The sequence below is a fragment of the Macaca fascicularis genome, chromosome 13, assembly GCF_037993035.2.
Source record: "Macaca fascicularis isolate 582-1 chromosome 13, T2T-MFA8v1.1".
NCBI lineage: Eukaryota > Metazoa > Chordata > Mammalia > Primates > Cercopithecidae > Macaca > Macaca fascicularis.
In genome coordinates, this window is record NC_088387.1 from 47,797,834 (window position 1) to 47,824,489 (window position 26,656).

General features: G+C 46.9%; 2 protein-coding genes and 1 long non-coding RNA gene across 6 annotated transcripts in view; 2 read left to right on the forward strand and 1 right to left on the reverse strand.

Moving 5' to 3' along the window:
* Window positions 1-6,158, forward strand: part of MOB1A (MOB kinase activator 1A) — a 29,143-nt gene extending 22,985 nt beyond the window's left edge. For both annotated transcript variants that reach the window (XM_005575566.4, XM_005575567.4), the window contains exon 6: window positions 2,106-6,158. In XM_005575566.4, the coding sequence (XP_005575623.1) occupies window positions 2,106-2,183 (78 nt within the window). In that variant the 3' untranslated portion in view covers window positions 2,184-6,158. The remainder of the gene's footprint in view (window positions 1-2,105) is intronic.
* Window positions 6,159-8,049: 1,891 nt separating this feature from the next.
* LOC135966799 (uncharacterized) lies at window positions 8,050-11,599 on the reverse strand. Its single transcript, XR_010580402.2, has 2 exons — window positions 11,137-11,599; window positions 8,050-10,917 (listed from the first exon to the last, which is right to left on the reverse strand). It is a non-coding gene; the product is annotated as an uncharacterized lncRNA (long non-coding RNA).
* A 38-nt stretch (window positions 11,600-11,637) lies between these two features.
* On the forward strand, window positions 11,638-24,781 carry BOLA3 (bolA family member 3). 3 transcript variants are annotated; one of them, XM_045369060.2, is made up of 4 exons: window positions 11,638-11,823; window positions 12,003-12,073; window positions 14,332-14,446; window positions 24,538-24,781. In XM_045369060.2, the coding sequence occupies exons 1-4, from the start codon at window positions 11,658-11,660 to the stop codon at window positions 24,672-24,674; spliced, it is 489 nt and encodes a 162-aa protein (XP_045224995.1). In that variant the 5' UTR covers window positions 11,638-11,657; the 3' UTR covers window positions 24,675-24,781. The 3 variants fall into 3 exon arrangements, with proteins under 3 accessions (XP_045224995.1, XP_015288921.1, XP_015288922.1); XM_015433435.2 differs by lacking the exon at window positions 12,003-12,073 and adding an exon at window positions 17,866-17,954 and having other exon boundaries at window positions 11,752-11,823; XM_015433436.3 differs by lacking the exon at window positions 12,003-12,073 and having other exon boundaries at window positions 11,752-11,823.
* The last annotated feature ends 1,875 nt before the right edge of the window (window positions 24,782-26,656 follow it).

A 26,656-nucleotide genomic window follows, 5' to 3' on the forward strand; every position in this document is an offset into this window, starting at 1 on the left:
AACCTCCTGGGTTCAAGCAGTTCTCCTGCCTCAGCCTCCTAAGTAGCTTGGATTAGAGGCGCCTGCCACCACGCCCGACTAATTTTTCTATTTTTACTAGAGATGGTTTCACCATGTTGGCCGGGCTGGTCTCGAACTCCTGACCTCAAGTGATCTCACCCACCTCATCCTCCCAAAGTGCTGGGATTACAGGCGTGAGCCACCACACCCAGCCTCTTTCAAGTAATTTTTATGTAAATTTAAATATGTATACAGTTTTGATTTCAATGTTTAACACAGTGAGGATCATACTGATACCTAGAGTTGCTTCTTTAATAAGCCTCCCATTGTAAGAATATAGGAAAAAACAAACTCGCTTTTTGCTACTATACTCTCACCACACAGAATGCTTCTGTGACCAAACATGGGGACTGTCTCACACACCAAGCAAGTGATCATTTCTACAGTGGACACCAGATGAATGTCCTATAATACGATTCAATTCTGATAATGTCTATCTGGAGGTAGCATCAGATCCTACAAGTTTGAGAGCTCAGTCCCACAAGACTGCCTCCCAACCTGGGATATCAGTCAAAAGTAATACATTGTCAACTATACCTCTGACTATAAACCAGGGTTCCCACAACCCCGTCCTTGGGTTTGATTAGCTTGCTAGAGCAGCTTATAGAACTCAGGGAAATACTTATCTCTACCCATTTATTATGAAAGATGCTAACAAAAGATACAGATGAACAGCTAGATGGAAGAGATGTGTAGGGCCAGAGGAGAAGGGGCTTCCATACTCTCTCCAGGCATGCCATGCTCCAGGAACCTCCATGTGTTCAGCTATCCGGAAGCTCTCCTGAGCCCTGTTTTTTTGTGTTTTTATGGAGGCTTCATTACTTGCCCATGATTGATTAAATAATTGGCCATTGATGATCAACTCAACCTTCAGCCAGCCCTTTCCCCTCCCCGGAGGTTGTGATCTGGAAAGGGCAGAGGGCTGGCTGAAGGTTGACCAGTTCCCATTCTGAAGCTTTATAGGAGCCTCCAGCCACCAGTCATCTCATTAGCACACAAGATAATCTTAGCACTCTGGTGATTCCGACAAGGGTTTTGGGAGCTGTGCGTCAAGAAACGGAGGAAGACCAATACTTACATCACAATATCATAACTATATTTTTATTTATTTATTTATTTTTTGAGATGGAGTCTCGCTCTGTCACCCAGGCTGGAGTGCAGTGGCTGGATCTCAGCTCACTGCAAGCTCCACCTCCCGGGTTTACACCATTCTGCCTTAGCCTCCTGAGTAGCTGGGACCACAGGTGCCCGCCACCATGCCCGGCTAGTTTTTTTTTTTTTTTTTTTAGTCGAGACGGGGTTTCACAGTGTTAGCCAGGATGGTCTTGATCTCTGACCTCGTGATCCGCCCGTCTCGGCCTCCCAAAGTACTGGGATTACAGGCGTGAGCCACCACGCCCAGCCTGTAACTATATTTTTAAAAAGAGAGGGCTGGGCGTGGTGGCTCACCCCTGTAATCCTAGCACTTTGGGATTTGGGATGCCAAGGTGGGCGGATCACTTGAGGCCAAAGTTCAATACCAGCCTTGGCAACATAGACCACATCTGTACAAAAAAGAGAAAAAAAAAAGGAAAAGAAAAAGAGAATAAATGCCCATTTTAAAATGTTCACAGAGGTTATTTCATCATTTTTTTTTTTTTTTTTTTTTTGAGACGGAGTCTTGCTCTGTCACCCAGGCTGGAGTGCAGTGGCCGGATTTCAGCTCACTGCAAGCTCCGCCTCCCGGGTTCACGCCATTCTCCTGCCTCAGCCTCCGGAGTAGCTGGGACTACAGGCGCCCGCCACCTCGCCCGGCTAGTTTTTTGTATTTTTTAGTAGAGACGGGGTTTCACCGGGTTAGCCAGGATGGTCTCGATCTCCTGACCTTGTGATCCGCCCGTCTCGGCCTCCCAAAGTGCTGGGATTACAGGCTTGAGCCACCGCGCCCGGCCTCATCATTCTTTTGGACTTCAGAAAACTAGAGTTGGGAATTCCTTCTCCAAAAGACATTTACAGAGTTTCAGTTTTAGATCCATTTTTAATTGTTATTTTTCTTCTCTTTTTAGGAGTTTAATCTGATTGACAGGCGTGAGCTGGCACCTCTTCAAGAATTAATAGAGAAACTTGGATCAAAAGACAGATAAATGTTTCTTCTAGAACACAGTTACCCTCTTGCTTCATCTATTGCTAGAACTATCTCATTGCTATCTGTTATAGACTAGTGATATAGACGTTAAGAAAACAGGATAAAAAGATACCCATTGTCTGTGTCTACTGATAAGATTATCCCAAAGGTAGGTTGGCGTGATAGTTTCCGAGTAAGACCTTAAGGACACAGCCAAATCTTAAGTACTGTGTGACCACTCCTGTTATTATCACAGTCATACTTGGTTGTAATATGTGATGGTTAACCTGTAGCTTATAAATTTACTTCTTATTCTTTTACTCGTTTACTCAGTCATTTCTTTACAAGAAAATGATTGAATCTGTTTCAGGTGACAGCATAATGGACATGAAGAATTTCCATCAATAATTTATGAATGAGTTTCCAGAACAAATTTCTTAATAACATAATCAGATTGGTTTTATTCTTTTATTTTACAAATAAAAAATGTATTTTTCAGTATCCTTGAGATTTAGAACATCTGTGTCACTTCAGATAACATTTTAGTTACAAGTTTGTATGGTAGTGTTTTTATAGGTAAGATACGTATATTTTTTCAAAATTCATGATTGCAGTTTAAATCATATGACATGTGTGGGTGGGAGCAACCAAAGTTATTTTTACAGGGACTTTATTTTTTGATCTTTATTTGAGATTGTTTTCATATCTATCTAAATTATTAGGAGTGTGTGTATCAGAAGTAATTTTTTAATGTCTTCTAAGGATAGACCAGGCTTTTAGTCTAAAAAGCTTTATTCAGATAGTAGCTTTTGGCTGAGAAAAGGAATCCAAAATATTACAAGAAATTTAGGTCTCAAAACCACTATTTTTATTATTTCATTATTTTTCAGAGGCCTTGAAATTCTGGATAAGAGAATGGAGAAAAATACTCAGAGTACTTGATTATTTTATTTCATTTTATTAAAAAATTACTTCTATGTTTTTATTGTCTTGAGCCTTAGTTAAGAGTAGTGTAGAAATGCATGAACTTCATCCTAATAAGGATAAAACTTAAGGAAAACCACAATAAACCATGAAGGTATATACATCTTATAACACAGAAAGTTTTGGTGTGCTACCTATTCTTGAGAGAGTGAGTGAGTGTATGTGTTTAAAGGAAACAAAATGGGAGAAATAAGTTTTAAAAAAATCCTCATTCTGTTAATATTCAAAAGATGGACTGAGCTCCCACTTGGTTTTTATCTTGTTTTAATTGTTTTTGTATCAAAACTTGAAATTCCTCTATTTCTATTGGGATATAAAAACCTTCCCCTTTAGTGAAGAAAACGTTTATTTTTTATTTGGTTCCTAGAATTTAGTAAACTCTAGCTGTCTATTTAAAATGTACTGAAGCACAAGTATTATACTGGAAGACTTGCCAAACTGGCAAAGCTTTAAGTTCATCAGCATTCTATGTGGTTCAGAGCTGTGATTTTTGCAAAGTATTTTACCAACCTCCTTGATGGCTTTGATAAAGATTAGATTTGATGTTTTTTTTTTTATTTATTTTTCTTACTCCACTAAACTATAAAGAAAATACTTACTTAGAAACTCCATTTTAAATAATCATTTTCTAGACATTCTTAAAGGTATACAGAATTTTAAAGAAAACATTTAATCTGATTTAGGTAGCATCCATATATCATTGAGGAATTAAAGTATGGGACAGTCATTATGAAGAAAAAAAAAAAAAAAGAAAAGCCCTCTATTAGACATTCCACAATCCATGTTTTAAGCTTATCCAAAGGTGCAAATGTCAGCCATTCTGTATGTTCATGTTGATCATTTGTGAACAAGAGAGCAGGTTTCTAGATGTCACTTAGGATGTGAACTGCCTCTCGACTTTAAACCCTGTTGGCTTTACTTTTTTAAGTCCACAAGTGATGAAACTAGTTTCTCAGGTAGGCTTGTACTTTACTCATTATTTCTAGTATTTCAAATATTCTCAAACAAAAGAGTTATCACTTTTCTCCATTTATTTTCAGTCTTATGGAAATGTTCCCTCTCTTCACCACTAAGCTCTAAAGCAAATGAAAGACGATCACATGTCAGGACAGTAGTAAAGGCAGCTTATAAATGGGACATAAATCAGAGATGTGTTGGTATTTTGAGACTCAGACTGTCTTTTTTTAAAATAAAAACAAAAACATTACCAGGTTCCCAAGCCAATCTGGCTTAACCAACAGTGTACCAAAATATTAGTGTTTACCTCCAAGGCTAGGGAGCCAAGGGGAGGAGGAGAATTGGAGGAAGGGGAGATAATGGGAAGAGGATGGTGCCTTCCGGAGTTGGCTAGAGGGCCAACCTTTGATAACAGTTTGACGAAATCAATTTTTTTGTTTGTTTTTTTGTTTTTTGAGACAGAGTCTCACTGTGTCACCCAGGCTGGAGTGCAGTGCCAGGATCTCAGCTTCCTCCAAGCTCCGCCTCCCGGGTTCACACCATTCTCCTGCCCCAGCTTCCCTAGTAGCTGGAACTACAGGTGCCCGCCACCATGCCCAGCTAATTTTTTGTATTTTTAGTCAAGCCCAGCTAATTTTTTGTATTTTTAGTAGAGATGGGGTTTTACCGTGTTAGCCAGGATGGTCTCCATCTCCTGACCTTGCAATCCACCCGCCTCAGCCTCCCAAAGTTCTGGGATTACAGGCGTCAGCCACCGTGCCAGGCCTATAGAAATCAATCTTTTTGACTCTTCTTACTTTTATCTCCCCACGTCCAAGGTTTGCCTGTTCCGTAACACTCACTCCCTTCCCCCTTGCTAATCAGAAGCCATCTCCTCTCAGTGTCTGATCTCTGCTCTTCATACATGATTACAGTTACGGGGTGGAGAGTGCTTGCTAAATTATGCAGTTAATCCTATGGTGCTTTAATTTTCAGGCCTTCAAAAAACACTTGGACAGTGATGTGCAGATTTTTAAACAGTTGAACTTCCTTGTACTACAGTTTTTGTATTAACAGCCAAATTTGTCTTTCATTCTTCAGATTGTGAATAAAGTGATTTTTACAGGGCTTCCAGCAAAGTATTTCCTTTCATCTAAGGCTTATAGAACCCTAGCTCATATAGCTGCTTACATGAGAAATGCGAAATCTGTATTCACCATGACTTTAGTAACAAAGGTAAAGTTTTTTAGTAGTGCCAAGGCAAGAGGAACAATCTTGGTGGTAATACTAAGTTTTGTCAATATTGTGGTTTCCTGATTGTATTGTTGGCTTTCTCTCTGAGCATTGAGGTTATACTAGAAGTAGAGCTGCTCAAACATAATATCATTACCTCATAAGCATTAACAAATCAGGCCCAAAGAGTATAAGTCCTAGAAATTTGTTTTTAAGCAGCCCTAGTCATGGTGCTGGTGCTACTGCCTTGTTTTAGGAGCCTGCCTCCTGTCAGTATGAAACCCTCACCTGAAAAATGACAACCTGGACACCAAACACTGAGCACCTTCAACAGGCACATTATTTTCCCCGGGATCAGTAAGGGGATTTGGTTTCTACTATTGTAGAATTCTGAAAAGAGGTAAAGTAGTAGTCCTTTAGTCATCCTATTTTTGCTTTCAATTTTGATATTTCAGACTGTAAAAGGCCTTGGGGGATGATAGTACATGTGGTAGCAGTAATTTTTTTTGAAGCAACTGCACTGACATTCATTTGGGTTTTCTCTCATTATCAGATTCTATTCCAAACAAGTATTCTGTAGATCCAAATGGATTACCAGTGTGCTATAGACTTCTTATTATAGAACAGCATTCTATTCTACATCAAAAATAGTTTGTGTAAGTTAGTTTTGGTTACCACCTAAAATATTTTTAAATGTTCTTTACATAAAAATTTATGTTGTGTTTTAAAATCCTTAGGGGCTTTATCTATTTTTCTAAGTCAGTTAACTGTACTTTTAAAAAAAGTATTTTGTATCTACTTTTGTAACTTCGTCAGAATAAAATATATTGAAAGCAAGAAATGACTGATTAAAGTATGTATATCAACACACACTTCTATTTAAATATAGAAACTTGAGAGTTTTGCAGGTTCTGTGGATTTTTGAGTACAGCTTAAATTTGGAAAGTTATCTTTGCATATTATTTAGTAGCTAACATGTTTTCTTAGCCCTTAAAAAAGGAAGTTCCTAAATGAACTAAGTATCATACTACTAGGACCCAACCCCTAAGAAACAAACTATTCCTCTGATAGTGGCTAAAACCCATCCCAAACAAAAATACGTGGTCTCCTTCCTGCCATGTGAATCAGGCTCCAGATCTCTTGTACATTCCTGGTTGTGACATAGTAGAGTTAAAATTAAAAACTTAATGAATGTGGCTAAATAGTACAAGTTAACACTGATTTTATTTTTTTGAGATCGGGTCTCTGTTGCCCAGGTTGGAGTGCAGTGGCACAATCTTGGCTCACTGCAACCTCCACCTTCTAGGTTCAAGTGATCCTCCTGTCTCAGCCTCCCAAGTAGCTGGGAAAACAGGCACGAACCATCATGCCCGGCTAATTTTTTATAATTTTTGTAAAGATGGGGTTTTGCCATATTGCCTAGGCTGGTCTCGAACTCCTGAGTTCAAGTAAGCTGCCTGCCCTGGCCCCCAAGTGCTGGGATTACAGGCATGAGCCACCACACCTGGCCTAGTTAATACTAATTTTGTATAAGCTATGGGTAAACTAGCAGTTTTGGATTTCTTTTGACATTTTCAGTAGGCTTAAAATCATCACAAAAATGGTAAGTTTGTAAGGGTATCTAATGGCTGTTTCAAACTTTATTTTATTTTATTTTATTATTTTTTTTTTTTTTTGAGACGGAGTCTCGCTCTGTCGCCCAGGCTGGAGTGCAGTGGCGCGATCTCGGCTCACTGCAAGCTCCGCCTCCCGGGTTCACGCCATTCTCCTGCCTCAGCCTCCCGAGTAGCTGGGACTACAGGCGCCCACAACCGCGCCCGGCTATCAAACTTTATAAAATAATAGAATAACTCAGATAATCTTTGGGAGAGCCAGACTCTGGGTTTGAACCTGCACAGTCAGAAACAATGTCCAAACTATGCCATGGAGCATCTCTGACAAATACCCCATTGATGTCCCCACTAGGTATGGACATTACAGCCTGCACTATCCCTACTTAGGTGCAGACACTATCCTGCACCATTATCACTGGCCACTAGATGCCAGTCTCTGCCACAGCACCTCAAAAGCTAGCTACCTTTTTAGCTTTTTACTGGAGTCCTTTAGTAGGTTATCTCATTTAATTCATAAAGCAACCTGGAGAAAGTGATTGCAATTAAGAGGTATGCCAGAAATATTTCAGTATTCTTTAGACCATGCCACATAAGCTCAGACAAGTTCAAATAGCTAGTATATAGCAAGTCTTTGGATTGCATTTGCAAAAATTCTGCATGCTCAGCAGTGCTAGGAAGCTCTCTAAAATAAAATGATGGTGCAATGAAAAATCACCCCGGGGGAGGGGGGAGGGATTGCATTGGGAGTTATACCTGATGTAAATGACGAGTTGATGGGTGCTGACGAGTTGATGGGTGCAGCACAGCAACATGGCACAAGTATACATATGTAACAAACCTGCACGTTATGCACATGTACCCTAGAACTTAAAGTATAATAATAATATAAAATAAAATAAAATAAAAAAAGAAAAAAAAGAAAAATCATCCCAATGAGGTTAAAAAAGGAGATGCATCCAAAGAGTTCCTACCTAATGAATTTTCTGAGTTTCAGATGTATATATATGTATGAAAGCTATGAGTGATCATGGACCAATACAACTGAAGAGAACAGGAGAATCTCAAGGTCACAGCAAAAAAAGTAAGATGCAGAAAGGATTGACATTTCCTGGTACTAAATGCATTTCACTTGTTTTAATCATAAAGTAAAACTTATTTGCTTCTGTCAGAAAAGAAATACTGGAACTGTTGGAACTAATTTGGAAGCCCAAGATTGGTCAGATCATCCCGCAAATCCTTTTCTAGAAGAGTTCAGACTTAAACCTGTGGAGCGCAAATTGCTTAGCCTCTCTCAGTTCTGTTCAGTAATCACAGTGCATGCACTTTTTGTCCCATATTGGGCTGTTAACAGATGACTCAAGGAAGGCTCTATCCTCATGGAGCTTATAAACCAGTGAGAACAGACACATACATAAATTCATAGTTGTAAAAGGCCACAAGTGCAACAAAAGTTACAGGTAAGTTGCGGGCTCTAAGCTTACTGTGAGGCAGTCAGAGGTGGCTCTTTGGAGAAGACAAGGCTTGAACCTTAAAAGATGGGCAACTGCATAACCAAACTTGTAGCATAGCTTATGCAGGGAGGTGCAAGTATAATATCAGTAGAGGGTAGATTTCAGTTGGACAGGCAGATAGTGGTTAAATCGTACAAAAGAATTTGGGAGTTTTGCCTGTAGGTAGGTGATGGGGAATCTGAAGGATTTCAAGTGGTAAATGTTTTCATTTTATTTCATTTTATTTATTTGAGACAAAGTCTCACTCTGTTGCCCAGGCTGGAGTGCAGTGGCTCAATCTCGGCTCACTGCAACCCCCGCCTCCCAGGTTCAAGTGATTCTCCTGCCTCAGCCTCCCGAGTAGCTGCGAGTAGAGGCATGCGCCACCATGCCTGGCTAGTTTTTGTATTTTCAGTAGAGATGGGGTTTCACCATGTTGGCCAGGGTGGTCTCGAACTCCTGACCTCAGGTGATCCACCCGCCTCAGCCTCCCAAAGTGCTGGGATTACAGGCATGAACCACTATGCCCGACCTAAATGTTTTCATTTCAGATGGCTCTGACAGCCTAGGGGAAACTGAGGATAAGAGGGGGAGAATGGGGCAGAGAGCAACTCAGAGTAACAGATAGTATGGACAATTGTTAAATTATGGGGAAGAGGAAGGTTAGAGATAAGCAAAAGTACCTTTTTTTTTTTTTGGAGACAAAAAACTGGTAGGCCACTGCAGCCAGCTAATGGTTTGTATTTTTAGTAGAGACGGGGTTTTGCCACGTTGGCCAGGCTGTTCTCGAACTTCTGACCTCGGGTGATCCGCACGCCTCGACCTCCCAAAGTGCTTGGATTACAGGTGTGAGCCATCTTGCCTGGCCAAAAGTACCATTTTAAATAAAAGGAGGAATTCTGCCAATACAAATCTGTGAGCTTGCCATGGGTCACTTGGTTACAAGTGACAAACCCATTAAACTGCCTATAGTGCCTATTTCCAGCATTGCTGGTTTCCAGCTGTACAAACAAAGTCAAACATTTATTTGTTTCCTTTTATCTATTCTTTGTCTTGCTTCATTTCCAAAGTAGCTCTCCCTGCATTGTTGCAAAGATGGTTGCCAGCAACTCCAGCCTTTCTACCAGCTTAGCAACATAGCGGAAAAAGATCAATGTCTGGGAACAACAGACACTGGGGAATACAAGACGGGGAAGGAGGAAGGGGGTAAGGGTTGAAACTACCTGTTGGGTACTATGCTCATTACCTGAAGGACAGATTCGTTCATACTCCCAACCTCAGCACCATGCAATATACCTCTGTAACAAGCCTGCATCATACCCCTGATTCTAAACTAGAAGTTGCAAAAGCTATATACCTCTGTAATAAGCCTGCATATATACCCCGATTCTAAACTACAAGTTGCAAAAGCAATATACCTCCGTAACAAGCCTGCATATATATCCCGATTCTAAAACAGAAGTTGCAAAAGAAAACGATCCATTTGGTTTTTTTCTTTGAGACAGAGTCACTCTGTTGCCCAGGCTAGAGTGCAATGGCGCCATCTTGGCTCACTGCAACCGCCGCCTCCCGGGTTCAAGCGATTCTCCTGCCTCGGCCTCCTGAGTAGCTGGGATTACAGGCATGCACCACCACGCCCGGCTAATTTTGTATTTTTAGTAGAGACGGGGTTTCACCATGTTGGTCAGGCTGGTCTCGAACTCCTGACCTCAGATGATCCACCTGCCTCGGCCTCCCAAAGTGCTGGGATTACAGGCATGAGTCACCATGCCCCGCCAGGATCCATTTCTTTAGTTCCAGAAAAGTCCCTCTACCAACTCTCATTGGTCTGGCTCAGATCATGGGGCCAACCCTAAGCCAATCTCTGATTAGCCAGACTTGGGTCCTGTTTCCATTCCTAGAGCTGGGGATGGGTGTGCCTCATCTAAACCATGCTGTCTGAAGAGCAAGGGAATGGTTTACCACTACTACCCTGCTTGAGAAAAAAACATTTTTTGACAGTTTAAACTGCATCATTGACTGCAATGAAGAAAACTTAGAAGTTAGCAAATCATCTCTAAACATTTTAAAGGAATGAAGCAGAAAATGTAAGACAGGCTAGTAATTGATCCAAAGGAGAAATTCTGAAGGCCAGAAGATAGGAGTCAGCTAATACTGTAATAAATAATTTAGATAATATCCATATAGAACAACTGTAGGTCCAATCCATCCGAGTGCAACGCTGAAGGGACGTATTGATTGCATAGGCCAGAATGTTGGCAAAAAGCTGATAAATCCTGCAGGGTGCCACCTGACCACGTGCTGCAAACAAATAACAGCTATAGAGAGGAGAGGCTTGGTTCAATTTCGGTCTTGACTGGTCTGAAGACTCCAGAGGCGGGACGAATTTGCGGACAGTTCTACCCCATCCCACATGACGTCAGCTTCCCTTCCATTCTCATGACTCCATGGTCCATGGCTCCAACCTGGGCCTCTGTTAGGCTGTGTCCTGTGGCACCTTAAACTCAGGCAAATTAAAAACTGTTCGTGGACTCTACTCTGCTCCCACCTAACCCTCCATCCAAGTCATTGTCCAAGCCAGAAACGGGAGTCATCTCAGATACCTTTCCCACCCTCACCCCACATGCAATCGCTGGATTCCATTCACCTCCTAAGTGTCTCAGTTCATTCTTCCATCCCTCCCGCCACTGGTTTAGTTAGGCACCTCCATTCTCACCTGGACCATCGCTGTAGCCTCGGAGCTTCTGACTGTGTCTCTGGTTGCAGCCCCTACACGCCCTCCTCACAGGAGCAGAGCGATCTTTCTAAACTGCGAAATCAAATCCTTCCAGCACCTGGAGCGAAGGCCAAGCTCCTCAGCTTAGAAGCTAGGCTGCCAGCATGTGGAGTGGGAATGGAAAAGTACATCGGGGCACGAGGGGTATTCGGATGAGGGAAGGCCAGTATCGGTCGCTGAGACCTTAGAGTGTTTCCGAGCTGAGGAGGAAGATATTCACGCGGGCAAGGGGACCCCATCCGTGAAACAGGCCCTGGGGAGGCTGAAGGAGCGCGGCGCGAGCGAAGGCAGAGGGCGGGGCCCCGAGGCCGGCAGGCGCTGCAGTGTCGGGGGTGGCGAGTCAGCCAGGGCCAGGGGAGGTCTGGGCTGGGCCGGGAGGCCGGCAGCCTCCGGGGGCGGAGCCAGGCGACAGGAGGCCTCTGGGGCGGGGCCTTGAGGACTGGGGCGGGGCCTGGAGGCTGATGGCCTCCGGGCGGCAGGGGGCAGCCTCTCCCAAGGCGGCGGCTCTCGGTTCCCTGCTCCGCGTCTTTCGGGCATACAGTGACCTCGGGCGGCGGGTCGCGTCGGCCGGGCATGGCGGCATGGAGCCCGGCCGCGGCAGCGCCTCTGCTTCGCAGGATCCGCGGGGTGAGCGCGGGCAGGGTCGGGGCTGCTCTCCCCGCGACGGGAGCTGCGGAGGGACCGCGGGTCCGGCGGCTGTCGGGGCTTGAGGAACAGCTCCCGGAGGGCGCGCGCAGCACCTGCAATGGGGGGGCTCCTCTTCCTTTCTCTCATTCATTCATTCTTTCGTTCATTCATTCACTCAGCGATAACGGCATTCGAAATTTCAAGCTCCAGCGCGCTCTGGGGGAGCTCCCGAGCTGGATGGAGGTTGAAGGTCAGGCGGACGAACACATGAACAGTCATAGTACAGCGGGCAAAAGATTGATTTACGGAGCAGAAGAGAGGAGTCATAGCCCCAGAGTCAAGGCGTGGGTGCGGGGGACTGCAGCGGGGCCGGGGCCTTGGGAAGGTCGACTGGGCCTCTGACCTTGATCCTCCTCCAAATCCCACACTACCGGAGCAGAACCCAAGCAGGGGGCACTTCCCACGCGCTGTCCTAATCTCTCCCCGTTTCTGATCCATCCTTTGCTTCAGCTCATACCCTTCTTTCTCTTTCCTTTCATTTTCCTTCTCCCCTGGTTCTGAACCTGCTTCTCCTGTGCATGAAAAGAAGTTCTTCCACTGCGGTGACTTTCAGCATGGACAGTGATCATCTGGGGATGTCAGTTGATTGTTCCACTAAAGGCCGCTGCCCACAGATCCACTAAGATAAAAGGCTTCTCCCAAGGATTCTGCAACGCTCACCACTCTCACCCCTTAGTAGCTGCCGATTCTGCCTGCCATCTGGTTACTCTCCGCCTTTACCCCCAAGATTGTGCCCCCAGAAGCAGCTCCATCCCACCCTCACTCCCAGCAATCCTGCCCAGCCTCTGAACATCAAGTTTCTGTCCCTCCATACAGACCATCACACTCTGGGCCTTTCTCCCGTCCTGCATTTCTGTCCCTAATTGAATAGTTCTTCCCCTGCTCATTCATTCATCCGGCACCAAGTGCCTCTGAGAGCCTGCCCTGGGGTCAGCTCTGGGATGCTGCCGGACTCATTTCTGGCCTGTAAGACCAGTGGTGAGAGAGCCAGTGCACAGCTCATTTTAAAGGAGTGGTGCTCTGAGATTCTGTGACACAGGACCCTGCTCTGAGCTTTCAGGAAGGACTGAGGGGTAGAGGGGTGGGACCTTCAGCACCAGCACCCATGAACGGCCCTGGTGTCCTCCAACCTGTCATCTACGTCTAGTCAAGGACCAGTGCCCGGTGCTTCCGTCATTGTAATGCCTCTTACTTGGGCATCTCTCCTGACTCGCTCCTGAAGGCACTGTTTCCTGCAGGTTACTTTGGTACCATGAGACTGGGTTCCATCACCTGGAGTCCCATCTCCTGTCTGATACAGGCCACAATATTTAGCCTGGCATTCAAGGCCTGCCACACTCCATTCCCAGTTTGCCTTTTCAGCATGCACTCAGCCCAGCCAAGTGACTGCCGACCTGCTTTTCTGCTCCTTCACTACTAAATGTTGAGATGTGTTCCATCAGAAACACGGGCTCCCCTGGCCAGGCACGGTGGCTCACGCCTGTAATCCTAGCATTTTGGGAGGTTGAGGTGGGTGGATAACCTGAGGTCAGGGGTTCGAGACCAGCCAGGCCAACATGGTGAAACCTTGTCTCTATTAAAAATTCAAAAATTTGCCTAGCATGATGGTGGGTGCCTGGAATCCCAGCTATTCAGGAGGCTGGGGCAGGAAAATCACTTGAACCTGGGAGGTGGAGGTTGCAGTGAGCTGAGATCGTGCCACTGCACTCCAGCCTGGGTAACAGAGCAAAACTCTGTCTCCAAAAAAAACACAACCATAGGTTCCCCATGGTAGCCATTGGGGAAGGGGTGTTGTTGCCAGTGGTAAACAACCTACAGATGTTCCTTCTTCAGGTTCTTTCACAGAATTCTGACTTTGCTCCCCAGTGAGAAGGAGTGCATGATGAAGAATAGCTGGCTAATTGAGCAGTGGGCTGTGAGGTCACATCCCACTGGGGAGGGCGAGACATGTTAATCAGGCCTAAAGGTGATGGGAGTGTGGAATTTGGCCCCACCATCCAGGGCAGTAGATGCTGAATGACCTAGTGGTATGGATCTGAGGCAGGTTGTCTAGCTTTTCTGGCTCTATCTTCTTAATGAATTCTACCTTGGGCACATTACTGTGTGCCTCAGTTTCCTTACCTATAAAACTATCGGCATAATAGTGTCACACGACATTATCATGAGGAATCAAACATCTCTTGAATTAGGTTTGGGGCCTCTTGTCTCTGGAGTCAAATTGAGTTATTAACAATCATCCTCTCCCCGCCAATAAAAGTTTATTCTGTGTTCTGGGGCACTTACATGGACTCCTGATACCACAGAGCCCCTCTGACATAACCCATGGCTATGCTGGCGAGGGCTCAGGGGCCTGCCTTGCAGGGGAATGGCAGGCAGCCCTGCACAGTGGCCCAGCTCGGGGCAGCAGCATCTTCCTTTGCCCTGACCTTCCTCTCTGTTCTGTGGCAGCTTCCACTTCACCATCGGATGTTTGCCACCCAGACTGAGGGGGAGCTCAGAGTGACCCAAATTCTCAAAGAAAAGTTCCCACGAGCTACAGCTATAAAAGTCACTGACATTTCAGGTAAGGTTTCTCTCATTCTTCCCACGGCACTTTGATAAGATTTTGCCCTTTGGAAGGACAGAGGGTCAGGGGCTTGGAGGAGGGGGCTTGCTGCTGGTGAGTGGCTTCTCAAGATGTGTTGCTGCTGGACAGATGGAGCTCGGCTGCCCCCACCTCATGGGATGGCAGTCAGGATTCAGAAACATCAGAGGGAAACTGAGGACAAGGCGCAGTTGGGAGGACTCAAGGTTGCCAGCCTGGCTCAGCTCGGACAAGGTCCCTCTCTGTCACCCCAGAGCTCAGGTCCACAGTCTGTCATTTGACTTTGAATAGGTTTTGCTTTCATTTTCCCCCATTCTTCTGACGCCCTGGGATATCAGAGCTGGAGTGGACCCCAGAAAGGTTTTCTTCAGCTGCCTTACTTTCCCCAAGAAACGAGCCCAGAGAGGCCAAAGGAACTGCCCAGTTCCTCATAGGGAAGAGACAATGGAACTGGAACCAGAACCAGGACTCAGGGGAGACCCTGTCCTAAGGCCAGTTACCAGCCCCAGCCAAGCTCTGTCCTTCTCAGGCGGCCACTGGCACCTAGAAGTTCAGGCTGGCAGTGTGTTAGGAGCAGTCTGGAGAAGCAACTTCTGCACCCGCAGGATGGGGAAGATAGGCCCTTTATCCACACATACACACGCACATACACACAGAACGACCCGTGGCGTGGGCCGCTGGATAGGCATCAGCCTGAATCTCTCCACACCCAGAAGCAGCCTTTGCCACTCAGCATTGCCACAAGGGCTCACTGACTTTACTGAGAACATAACATTTCCAAGGATTGGGGAGAAAGTTTAGAAAGTAGATTCTATTCTGGAAACTACAGGGAATAAAATGATCTAAAGATCTGCTGGGTTTGGGCACAGTGGCTCACGCCTATAATCCTAGCACTTTGGGAGGCTGAGGCAGGTAGATCACGAGGTCAGGAGTTCAAGACCAGCCTGGCCAACGTGGTGAAACCCCATCTCTACTAAAAATACAAAAATTAATCGGGCGTGGTGGTGCACACCTGTAGTCCCAGCTACTCAAGAGGCTGAGGCAGGAGACTTGCTTGAACCCAGGAGGCAGAGGTTGCAGTGAGCCAAGATTGTGCCACTGCACTCAGCCTGGGTGACAGAGTGAGACTGTGTCTCCAGAAAAAAAAAAAAAATCTGCTGGGGCTGGGCACAGTGGCTCATGTCTGTAATCCCAGCACTCTGGGAGGCTGAGGCAGGTGGATACCTGAGGTCAGGAGTTTGAGACCAGCCTGGCCAACATGGTGAAACCCCATCTCAACAGAAATACAAAAAAAAAAAAAAAAAAAATTAGCCAGGCATGGTGGCAGACGCCTGTAATCCCAGTTACTTGGGAGGCTGAGGCAGGAGAATCGCTTGAACCCAGGAGGCAGAGGTTGTAGTGAGCTGAGATTGCACCACTGCACTCCAGCCTGGGGGACAAGAGCAAAACTCCGTCTCAAAAAAAAAAAAAAAACGTGGCCGGGCACGGTGGCTCACGCCTGTAATCCTAGCACTTTGGGAGGCCGAGGCGGGCGGATCACAAGGTCAGGAGATCGAGACCACGGTGAAACCCCGTCTCTACTAAAAATACAAAAAATTAGCCGGGCGCGGTAGTGGGCGCCTGTAGTCCCAGCTACTCAGGAGGCTGAGGCAGGAGAATGGCGTGAACCCGGGAGGCGAAGCTCGCAGTGAGCCGAGATCGCGCCACTGTATTCCAGCCTGGGGGACACAGCGAGACTCCGTCTCAAAAAAAACAAAAAAAAAAAACCATCTGCTGGAATGGTACATCAGGTGAGGGCTTTGCAGGGGTCTTGGGACAATGCTGAGGCCTTGATGTTACCAGGTCCTGAACTTGCCCCAGGCCCAGGGCAGAGTTAAAGCTTGATCCAGCTCTGGCTCTGCGCAGTCCTGGACAGAGTGCAGAAGGGGAGTTGAGGCTGAGAACCTGGGTTTAACCAAAACTTGGACTCTCTAACATTATAAGAGAAACAACAGGCCAGGCGTGGTGGCTCACACCTGTAATCCCAGTCCTTTGGGAGGCCGAGATAGGCAGATCACGAGGTCAGGAGATCGAGACCATCTTGGCTAACATGGTGAAACCCTGTCTCTACTAAAAATACAAAAAAAAAATTTAGCCGGGCATGGTGGCGGGCGCCTGTAATCCCAGCTACTCAGGAGGCTGAGGCAGGAGAATGGCATGAAGCCAGGAGGCAGAGGTTGCAGTGAGCCCAGATCGTGCCACTGCACTCCAGCCTCAGTGACAGAGCACGACTCCATCTCAAAAAAAAAAGAAGCAGAACGAAACCTGTGGAGTACAGTGCACCTCTCGTACAATGGCCTGGCTGTGTTAATCATGCAGGGGACATTTTCTTGCCCGTGTTATTTCATGCTAGAGCTATGTGTTTATCATCATTCATCAGCACCAGCTCTCCAACCAGGTGGAGGAAAGCTCAGGCAGGGGGTGGATGGTCCACCAAGCTCTGGCTCGAGGGCTTCACCAAAAAGTTCTCCCCCAAAACCCAGGATGAAACCCTGGATGCTGTGCTGTGGACCCAGCAGTGCTAGAGATAGCCACGAGCAGCTCCATGCATAGCATGTTTGCTGTGTCCCCGGCTCTCATGCTCCCCTGGTTCTTTCTTTTCTTTGGATAGTATTACACAGTTTTCAAATCAAATTGTGGTGTATTTTTGCCCTTCAAAAAAAATGATCGTCGGTCCTTTGGAAGGTGGAACACTGAAATTCCATCCTTCTCATCCTCTTCTGTGGTGTTTATTGGCCTCGTGAAAGGAAACACTGTCGGCCGGGCGCGGTGGCTCAAGCCTGTAATCCCAGCACTTTGGGAGGCCGAGGCGGGTGGATCACGAGGTCAGGAGATCGAGACTATCCTGGCTAACATGGTGAAACCCCATCTCTACTAAAAATACAAAAAACTAGCCAGGCGTGGTGGCGGCGCCTGTAGTCCCAGCTACTTGGGAGGCTGAGGCGGGAGAATGGCGTGAACCCGGGAGGCGGAGCTTGCAGTGAGCCGAGATCACGCCTCTGCACTCCAGCCTGGGAGACACAGCGAGACTCCATCTCAAAAAAAAAAAAAAAAGGAAACACTCTCCACTCCCTAGGTTGTCCATGCTTTATGCCTTATCTTTCCTGCCCGCAAGTGATAACCCTGGGTGGTGCAGCTGCCTCGCAAAAGGAAGAGCACATTTTGGATTGTGGCAACCTGTCAGGAGGAGCATGTGGTCAGATTGGAAGCCATGATCTTTTCCTAATGGTCTTAGCAACTTTCCTTTGTGCTGAATGATAATATTCAGACCTTTGGATTGTACAGTACTTCGAGGACATATGGGACCATGGCTGCCATGACTTAATAATTGAAATGCTTTTGAATCGTGTTTATTTTAGGAGGTTGTGGGGCGATGTATGAAATTAAAATTGAATCAGAAGAATTTAAGGAGAAGAGAACTGTCCAGCAGCACCAGATGGTTAATCAGGTCAGTAGAGGCAACAGTGCCCCTTGCCACTGGCCTTCAGCCTCCAAAAGGGCCTGCCAAGCATGGATGGTGGTTTTTGCTATCAGTTGCAGGAAAGAATAATGCAGTACCACAGTCACGAAACAGGACTCAAGACCTGAGAAAAATCGAATCTGGGAGTATCTGCATTGTGGCAAATAGGAATTTTATTCAAAATTGAAGCCAGGCCTCCCAATAGTGATTTCGTATGTCCTTGTATAATGCTACTAATGTTTACTGTTATTGTCACATATTGATGAGGATATCTAAACACAGACAGTGCTAAAAGATGCATGTTTTTGTAGATCTGAAGAGGGCTTTTTGGCCTCTCTTTGGGACCGCTTTACAGATGGGTGAGTTGGTGCATGGCATGAGTGAGAATGGCTACAGCTGCCCCAGACCCAGTGACAGAACATTTGGGTTCTGGAACATCATGGTCAACCAGCCTAAGGCTCAGTTTAAATATTATCCATATTTATTTTAATTGGAACTTATAACAACTTTGACCCTTGTTCCTGTACCTATGACTTTGCCCCTCACTGGGTGTGTTTGGCATCATTCTGGAAGGTCTTGCCATTGTGAACTAGTGTTATTTTTGTAAAGCACAGCACTGGTAATGAGCATCTGTTCGGTGGCCTCTCATGCATCAAGTTCAGGTGTCCTAGACTGCTGTTCACGCGTTTCCCCCGCCCTTCTCTGTGTGCACCCTCCCAGCCGGCCTCTGCCTGCTGGTCTCTCTCTATCTGGGCATTTGCCCAGAATGGACCTCCTGCCTGGGTTGCCCTTCCTTCCGTCCTCCACTCAGCTCAAATGCTGCCTCCCCTCCCTCCCCAGCAGGGAATGAATGCCCTTCCCCCGCCCTCCCTGGCTCCCTTTTTTGGCTGTTGCTGGTTTCCGTTTGTGTCCTGAAAACTGACATTCCTGCTGTCTGACCCTGCAACCTGTCAGCCCTCTGTGGACCAGTGCCCTTTGGGATCCATCTTTGTGTTTCTCATGGAACCTAGCCCTCTGCAGTGGATGTGACCCCTACAGCCCTAAGGCATGCTGGTGGTCTGCTGGGTGCTCCAATCACTGAGCCCTCCTGGAAACTCTTCCAGCCCCATGTGATCTCTGGGGTCAGAATCAAGGTAGAAGATGAGACAGGGAAGACCTGGCTGACCCAGATGATCCCCAACCCGTGGCACGTTGGGTTTTATTCTCAGATCTCTGTACAAGCCACCTGGTGAGACTGGACCCACGGGTGCTGGTAATTTGAGTGTGTCCCTTGGCCTGAAGCCACAGTTACAAGTGGCTAAGGAAGCAGATTCTGCAATTGGACTTCCCACTTTCAAATCTGGGCTTTGCTACTTTCTAGCCATGTGACCTTGAGCAAGTTTTTCAACCCTACCCTTTGCCTCAGTTTCCTAATTGAGAGTAACAGTGCTTGCTTCAAAGCATTGCTGTGAGGATTCGTGATAAAGTACACATTGAGCACTGACAACAGTGCCCGACACAGAGTAAGCCTTTCATAAATGTGACCACCATCACCATCATTGTCATCTCCAACACTGGAAGGAAGCTGCAGCAGTCTGGGGTGGGGAAAGGCTGTGATTCCCACAGTTTGGGGGAGTGTCAGCTCACGGTCTTGGGATTAAAGTGTCCTCTGGTCCCCTACAGCAACATGTGCCTCTCCTCACACTTCCTGAGTAGACAGCCCAGCCACTGTCCTTCATTTCCCTTCGAAAGCAGGCTTAGTGCAGGGCGGGGCTGTGTCCCCCACACCTAACAAAGGACCTGGCACATGGAAGGAGCCCAGTCAGTATCTCTTGAGAGTTTGCAGACAGTGAGGAGAGTTAGCTTGTGTTTTCTTATTGGCTTACCCATAGAAATTAAATTTTAGTATCTCAAAGGCGCTCCGTTTTGGAGAACTCACATCCTGACATTGGGGCACTTGTAAAAATATATACTTTTTTTTTTTTTTTATTCCCATGGAGTCTCACTTTGTCACCCAGGCTGGAGTACAGTGGCGCTATCTTGGCTCACTGTAACCTCTGCCTCCTGGGTTCAAGCAATTCTCCTGCCTCAGCCTCCCAAGTAGCTGGGATTATAGGCGCCCACCACCACGCCCGGCTAATTTTAGTATTTTTAGTAAAGACAGGGTTTCACCATGTTGACCAGGCTGGTCTCGAACTCCTGACTTCAGGTGATCCACCTGCCTCGGCCTCCCAAAGTGCTGGGATTACAGGCATGAGCCACCATGCCTGGCCTTAAGAATATACATTTTTATATTTATATAGAGATGAGGTTCCACTATGCTGCTCAGGCTGGTCTTCAACTCTTTGGCGATCTTCCTGCCTCGGCCACCCTAAGTGTTGGGATTACAGGTGTGAGCCACTGCGCCCGGAGCAGCTGCATCCTCAGTTACTCTAGAGGCCTCTCCTCCACTCCCAGTCAGAACAGCCCTTCTGGCTCAGGACTTGGGGTGTCATGCAGCTCCACACTGGGTGTCTGCAGGCAGCTGACATGAGGGGGTCCCCTGAGCCTGGCCACAGTATATTCTTAGGGGGCTGACACTTGTGTTAAAATATATGGACTTGGTCATAGGCAATTTTAGATGATTTAAGTTTGGGGATGTTGGCTTTGACAGTCGCATGAGAATGATGAAAATGAAAATCTTCAGGAGCAAGTCTGTTGGCTGGCAGGGTCTGAGCCGGGACCTGGAGCTGCCCTGCTCAGGACAGCTGTTGGGAATGGGATTCTGACAGGCACTGCCCTAAGAGAAGGCAGAGACCTGGAATCAAGGGGAAGGCAAGGCGGTAACTGGACTCCACTCCCAGGGCCAGCTGGTCTCTTCAGGAGTGAGGTAGGGGTGGGGTAGGTGCCCCATCCAGATGCTCTCATGCCCAGGCTGTTTGGGTGGGGGGCTGGTGTCCTGCCAGAGTGAAGCTTGCCTCATCTATTTTGCCTACTCACCCTGTGCGTAGTAATGTTCATCCTGGTGCTATAGAATCAGAATTTTCTGTCCAAAAGGCCTGAAAATGTCACCCAACCCATCCGATACTGGCATCCCTCCTGAGCTTCCCATCAGACGGTCCCTGTGGGATTCCCTGGAGGGGGCCCCCCCTGCCGGCACCCTCAGGAGTGGACTCGTTCCTCTGGGACCCTGCTGCATGGGGCTTGGCCTCTCCCAGGCCCCAGTGCATCTCTTGGGAAATACTCACTGGGCATTTGCTGTGGGCCAGGCCCCAGGAGGCGTAGATACTGAGGGTTCTGTACCAGGAGCACCTCCCTACCTGTCCTCCTGCCATCCTGGGGAGGTGGCAGCAAGGGCAGAGTAGGTAGTTGTGGTGAGCACTGAGTTGCCTTTTGAGGTGGACAGAGGTGAGATCTGAGCCTCATATTGGCAAATATTGCATGAGGCATTGACCACAGGTGCCCAGCGTCGTGCCGGCCACGTGGAAGGCAGTTGCTAAATAGTTATTGCCGTCTCCCCGCCTCCAGCCTCTTTCCAGCTTTGGGGATTACCCTCCCCTAAGGCGCCTCCACCAATGTCTTTCCCCTGCTCAGAGCCTTTACATGGCTCCCCTGCTTGCCCAGAATCCAGTCCAGTCTTCCTAGCCTGGGATTGACCATCCTTCATGTGATCTGCCTCAGTCTCCCTGACATGTGCCTACCTCAGTGAATCACGGGAGCTTCTCAGCCTCTCCTCACTTTCTGTCCTGAGCCAGATGCCCTGTCGCTCTTGCCTGCTCCATTTCTGGCTGTCCAGCTCCAGGGCTGCCTCCTGTGTGCGGCCCTTGTGCGTCCACCCTAGTCACCAGTGCAGTAGCTTACCTCGAACACCAGAAGCAGGGCTGTGCGGGCTGGAGTCTGGCAGGCCACTGCTGCCCGCATTCAGTCCATTGGTGTTGGACTTGTGCTACTTTCTCTTACCTTTTTCATTACTTTCCCACGCCGTTTCCTCTGTGTCCCCAGCACCTGCTATAGTGCTGTGGGCATGGCAGGTGCTTAAGATTGTTTATCTAAGCTGCTTCTTATTACCTATGGGACTTTGGCCAAGTCAATTCCCCCAGCAGGGCCCGTTTCCTTAACTGTGGAATGACCGAGGTGATCTCTCAGACCTTGTGTGGCTGTAAGGGACTGTAGTGTGTATTGGGAAGTCCTCAGGAGCTACACAGAATGCAGGGAGAAGGCATCAGGGAGGCGGAGTGTGCAGGGCCTGAGGGGGTGAAGCCCAGAAGGTTCCTCTGTCCAGGGTCAGTCACGTGAAGGTGTGACTGGGCCCTCACCCAGCCAAGTGGACATAAGGAGGAGAGGCTGTTGTGGCCCAGGCACAGACACAGTCTCTAGGGAGCATTCCACGCCTGCAGAGAGCAAGTGGCCCAGGGACCTTCGCCCAGTGATAGGAGGCTTTTTCCAGGGACATTTCTGCCTGTTTGCAGAGTCGAGGGCCCTGCACTTGATTGTGGAGTTGGAGGGTGTGCAGTGTAGGCCAAGTGGGGCAGCTCATTGTCCCCCAACACAACGGGAGCTCCTGGATCAGGGCAAGTCAGGAACATGATGGAAACCAGGTGTGGCCAGGACCTCAGGATACCTGGGTTCATATCCTGATTCCATTACTCACTTGTCTGCCGACTTTGGCAAGGAGTAGACTCTATTTTTTTTTTTTTTTTAATAAAATACAGGGATAGGACTAGATTGTATCTAAGGATCTATAAACCTGACCACATATATTAGGATTCTTTATGTTGTAAGTGACAGAGACCAAGTTAAAATTAGCATAAGCAAACAAAGGGAATTATTTGGCCCATGTAACAAAATTATCTGGTTTCTGGTATATCTAGATTCCTGTCTCTCTCTCTCTCTCTCTCTCTCAGCTTTCAGCTTCTTTCCCTGTGTTGGTCTCCTTTTCTCATGCTAAAGATGGGCTTTCTCTCCTTGGTGGGAAACATGGTCCATGGCCACTTCCAATTGATATCATAGCATATTGGCCCAAGACACAAGGCTCCACTCTCAAAAATCCCCAGGGAGATTCTAAGTGGCCCAATTTGGGTCATGTGCCACCCCGGTCCAGTCATAGGCTGGGCCAGTGGCACATCATGACCTCAATATCAGACCAATTGGTAGTTCCACCCGAAGTGTACAATAAAGTAGAAAAGGGATTATTACCAAGAGAAGGAGCTCACTAAACAGACTGGAAGAGAAAAATGTCCACTCTACTATGATAATCAGATTTTGGCCTAGTATAAAAGGGTCTTATTTTTCCTCTGTACTGATTATAAACTTGAGAGGTCCAAGCCCCTCTCTGATTCTGTAACCTCTCTCCCAGCACTACAGGGGCCAGATATCTATTTGACTCTGGTGGTTCCTTCAGATTTGGGCTCTGACACCATTTGTAGCCTGAAAACAAGTCCCGTAATTCCTTTGAAACTTTATTTCCTGCTCTGACCATTGGGGAATTTGTGCTAATTGGTATGATTTTAAAGAACAGCTCATTTTAAAGAATGCTTGATGCTCGAAATAACAAAATAAAGGAAGCAGCATAAAAGTTCACTCGGGAACAGGTTGAAAAGTTATAATACATTCATATAATGGAATACTATGCTGATGCAAAAAAGAATCAGGACACCCATACATGCCTAACATAGAAAGATCTCCAAGGTAGATGTTTAGGGGAGGAACAAAGTGTAGAGCAGGGGTAGAGCAGGGGCGTCCAATCCTTTGGCTTCCTTGGGCCACACATAAAATATACTAACACTAATGATAGCTGATGAGCTTTTAAAAAAATTTTTTTTTTAATCTCAAAATGTTTTATGAAATTTTACGAATTTGTATTAGGCCACATTCAAAGCTGTCATGGGCTGGGCTGTGGGTTGGACAAGCTTAGTGTAATGTGTTTGAAATGTTAACCATTTGCATTTTAAAAGATCATGGGGTGAAATATATTAGCTTGAATATGCCTGGTGAATATGCATTTTTAAATCCCTGTAAAGATACACAAGAAACCGGCCAGGCACGGTGGCTCACGCTTGTAATTCCAGCACTTTGGGAAGCAAAGACAGACAGATTGCTCCAGTCCAGGAGTTCAAGACCAGCCTGGGCAATATAGTGACACTCTGTCTCTACAAAAAATAAAAAATTAGCCAGGCATGGTGGCCTGTGCCTGTAGCCCCAGCTACTAGGGAAGCTGAAGCAGGAGGATTGTTTGAGCCCAGGAGGCAGAGGTTGCAGTAAGCCGATATTGTACCACCTCACTCCAACTTGGGTGCTAGGGTGAGACCCTGACTCAAAAAAAAAAAAAAATACACAAGAAACTAACAACAGTTCTTTTGGGAATGGGGGGTGGAAACTGGGAAGATGGACAGGTGTAGGAGGGAGACTTCCCTGTATGCCTTTTTGTACTTTTGGATCTTTAAATCATGTTAGATATTATTGATTAAAAAAATTGTTTTTCAGAAAAAGGAAAAATTGCTTAAACAAAGCACAAAGTCTCCTTCAGATGTAGAGCTGTATAAAAATACTCTCAGAGAATTGCTGTAACCAATGTCAAATACACAAAAACTGATGATGCTGTTTTCTTACTTAGGCACTAAAAGAAGAAATCAAAGAGATGCATGGATTACGGATATTTACCTCTGTCCCCAAACGCTGACCACGCCCTGGCTGCATAGATGCTGCTGCTTAAGACCTCGGATGAACTTGACTAACATCATTCTTCCCTAAGCATTCACCAAAAAATTTATATATTTTGCTCATATACATTTCCATATTATAATTATAGAAGATGTATAATCTATTTAGATGTTAATTAAAGGAAACAAACAACTGAAGCTTTTGAAGGGTCATTAGTAATATTTCAGGTTCCTTTACTTTGGCCAAAGGGGTCTTGTCTTTAGACAGTTCTGTCCTGCTGCTACAGAGAGAGAATGCAGTGCCAGCTTTTTGTCTTGTAAAGAGGTTTTCCTGTTTCTTCCCCCCACGAAACTGCTGAGGCTTCTTCATCTTACTGAAACAAAGAAAAGATCCTTTGCTATTGCTGTTCTTTTCCTTTATCATTCTTTTCTTCCCCCTCTAAACTTCTTACATGAATGATCTGGGACCCTCAATTTCTTATGCTGTGAAACGGACTCTGAGGATTTGGGGGTGCCAGGATCCGGGTTCTTTTCCTCACCCAGTGTGGAGCTGCATGACACCCCAAGTCCTGTGCTGAGGCACAGGCAGACGTTCCAGACTCAGCCAATCAGATGGACCTGCCCTGAACTTGGGAGCAAGTGACACTGAGGAGCAGGGACAGTGGGACATCCATTCCTGCTGCAGCCATGGCTACAACATCTGGTGTTCTGGATGGTGGTGGTGGCAGCTGATGGAGTGCTATAAGCTGCTATCTCTGGAGTCTGGTAGTGGTTGCGGTGTCTGTGGTTTGGGCTCCAGCCACGGAGCTTTCCTTGTCCCTGTTTTCAGCAGCTGGCCCGCCAGTGTTCCCAGACATCTTGTGACTGCCCCACACCCTTTCATTAAATTATTTTCTGCTCCCATCAGCCAGCACCCCCGTTACCATGGCAGTGGGAGGTTGACCATCCACTCCTCTCTCACACTCCTTTGCCTTTCAAGGAACCGACCACCAGAGAAGTTAGCGGTCACTATTGGTTCTGAAGGTACCTCCCTAAGAAATGAGGACATGAAGATATAACAACCTTGGGCCCCAGGTTTTTGGGGGCAGAAAAAAATTTCAAATATTCTGTTCATATACTGTGCCCCCATTTTGTAATTGTAACATATTCTCTGTCTGCACAGTGCGGTTGGGAGGGATTGGTACCTGCCAGGGGAGAACTGCCTTTCTTTTCTTTTTTTTTTTTTTTGAGACAGAGTCTCGCTCTGTCACCCAGGCTGGAGTGCCCGGATCTCAGCTCACTGCAAGCTCCGCCTCCCGGGTTCACGCCATTCTCCTGCCTCAGCCTCCCGAGTAGCTGGGACTACAGGTGCCCGCCACCTCGCCCGGCTAGTTTTTTGTATTTTTTAGGAGAGACGGGGTTTCACCGTGTTAGCCAGGATGGTCTCGATCTCCTGACCTCGTGATCCGCCCGTCTCGGCCTCCCAAAGTGCTGGGATTACAGGCTTGAGCCACCGCGCCCAGTGAGAACTGCCTTTCTTACAAAGAGTAGAGTCACTGAGTTGTATCAGAGCTGAGAAGGATGGGACAAAACAGAACTATGCCTGAAGGCCCGAGCCATCTCTGAAACAGCTAGACACTCCAGGGATGGCTTTCAGGTGATGTGGTGAGGAAACACCCAAGCTTGGAATCCCAGAGGCCAGCAGGATGGCAGTGGTCAGTGAGAATGGAGAGACCTCAAAATTAGACACACTGATTCCCTGCGTGGAACCTATTTGTCTTTCTCTTAAGAGTGGGCTCAACATAGTGATCTAAAGAACAGAATAGGCCAGGTGTGGTGGCTCACACCTGTAATCCCAGCACTTTGGGAGGCCAAGGGGTGGGGCGGGGGGCATGGATCACAAGGTCAGGAGTTCGAGACCAGCTTGACCAACATGGTGAAACCCCGTCTCTACTAAAAATACAAAAATTAGCCAGGCATGGCGGCATGCACCAGTAATCCCAGCTACTCAGGAGGCTGAGGCAGGAGAATTGCTTGAACCCAGGAGGCAGAAATTGCAGTGAGCCAAGATTGCGCCACTGCACTCCAGCCTGG

What these genes read in the sequence shown, in the direction of transcription:
- BOLA3 (XM_045369060.2), top strand. Translation starts at nt 11,658, where the DNA reads ATGGCCTCCGGGCGGCAGGGGGCAGCCTCTCCCAAGGCGGCGGCTCTC. An exon ending in TGCTTCGCAGGATCCGCGGG is followed by an intron (nt 11,824 to 12,002) that starts GTGAGCGCGGGC and finishes TCATTCACTCAG; the next exon opens with CGATAACGGCATTCGAAATT. An exon ending in AAAAGTCACTGACATTTCAG is followed by an intron (nt 14,447 to 24,537) that starts GTAAGGTTTCTC and finishes TTTCTTACTTAG; the next exon opens with GCACTAAAAGAAGAAATCAA.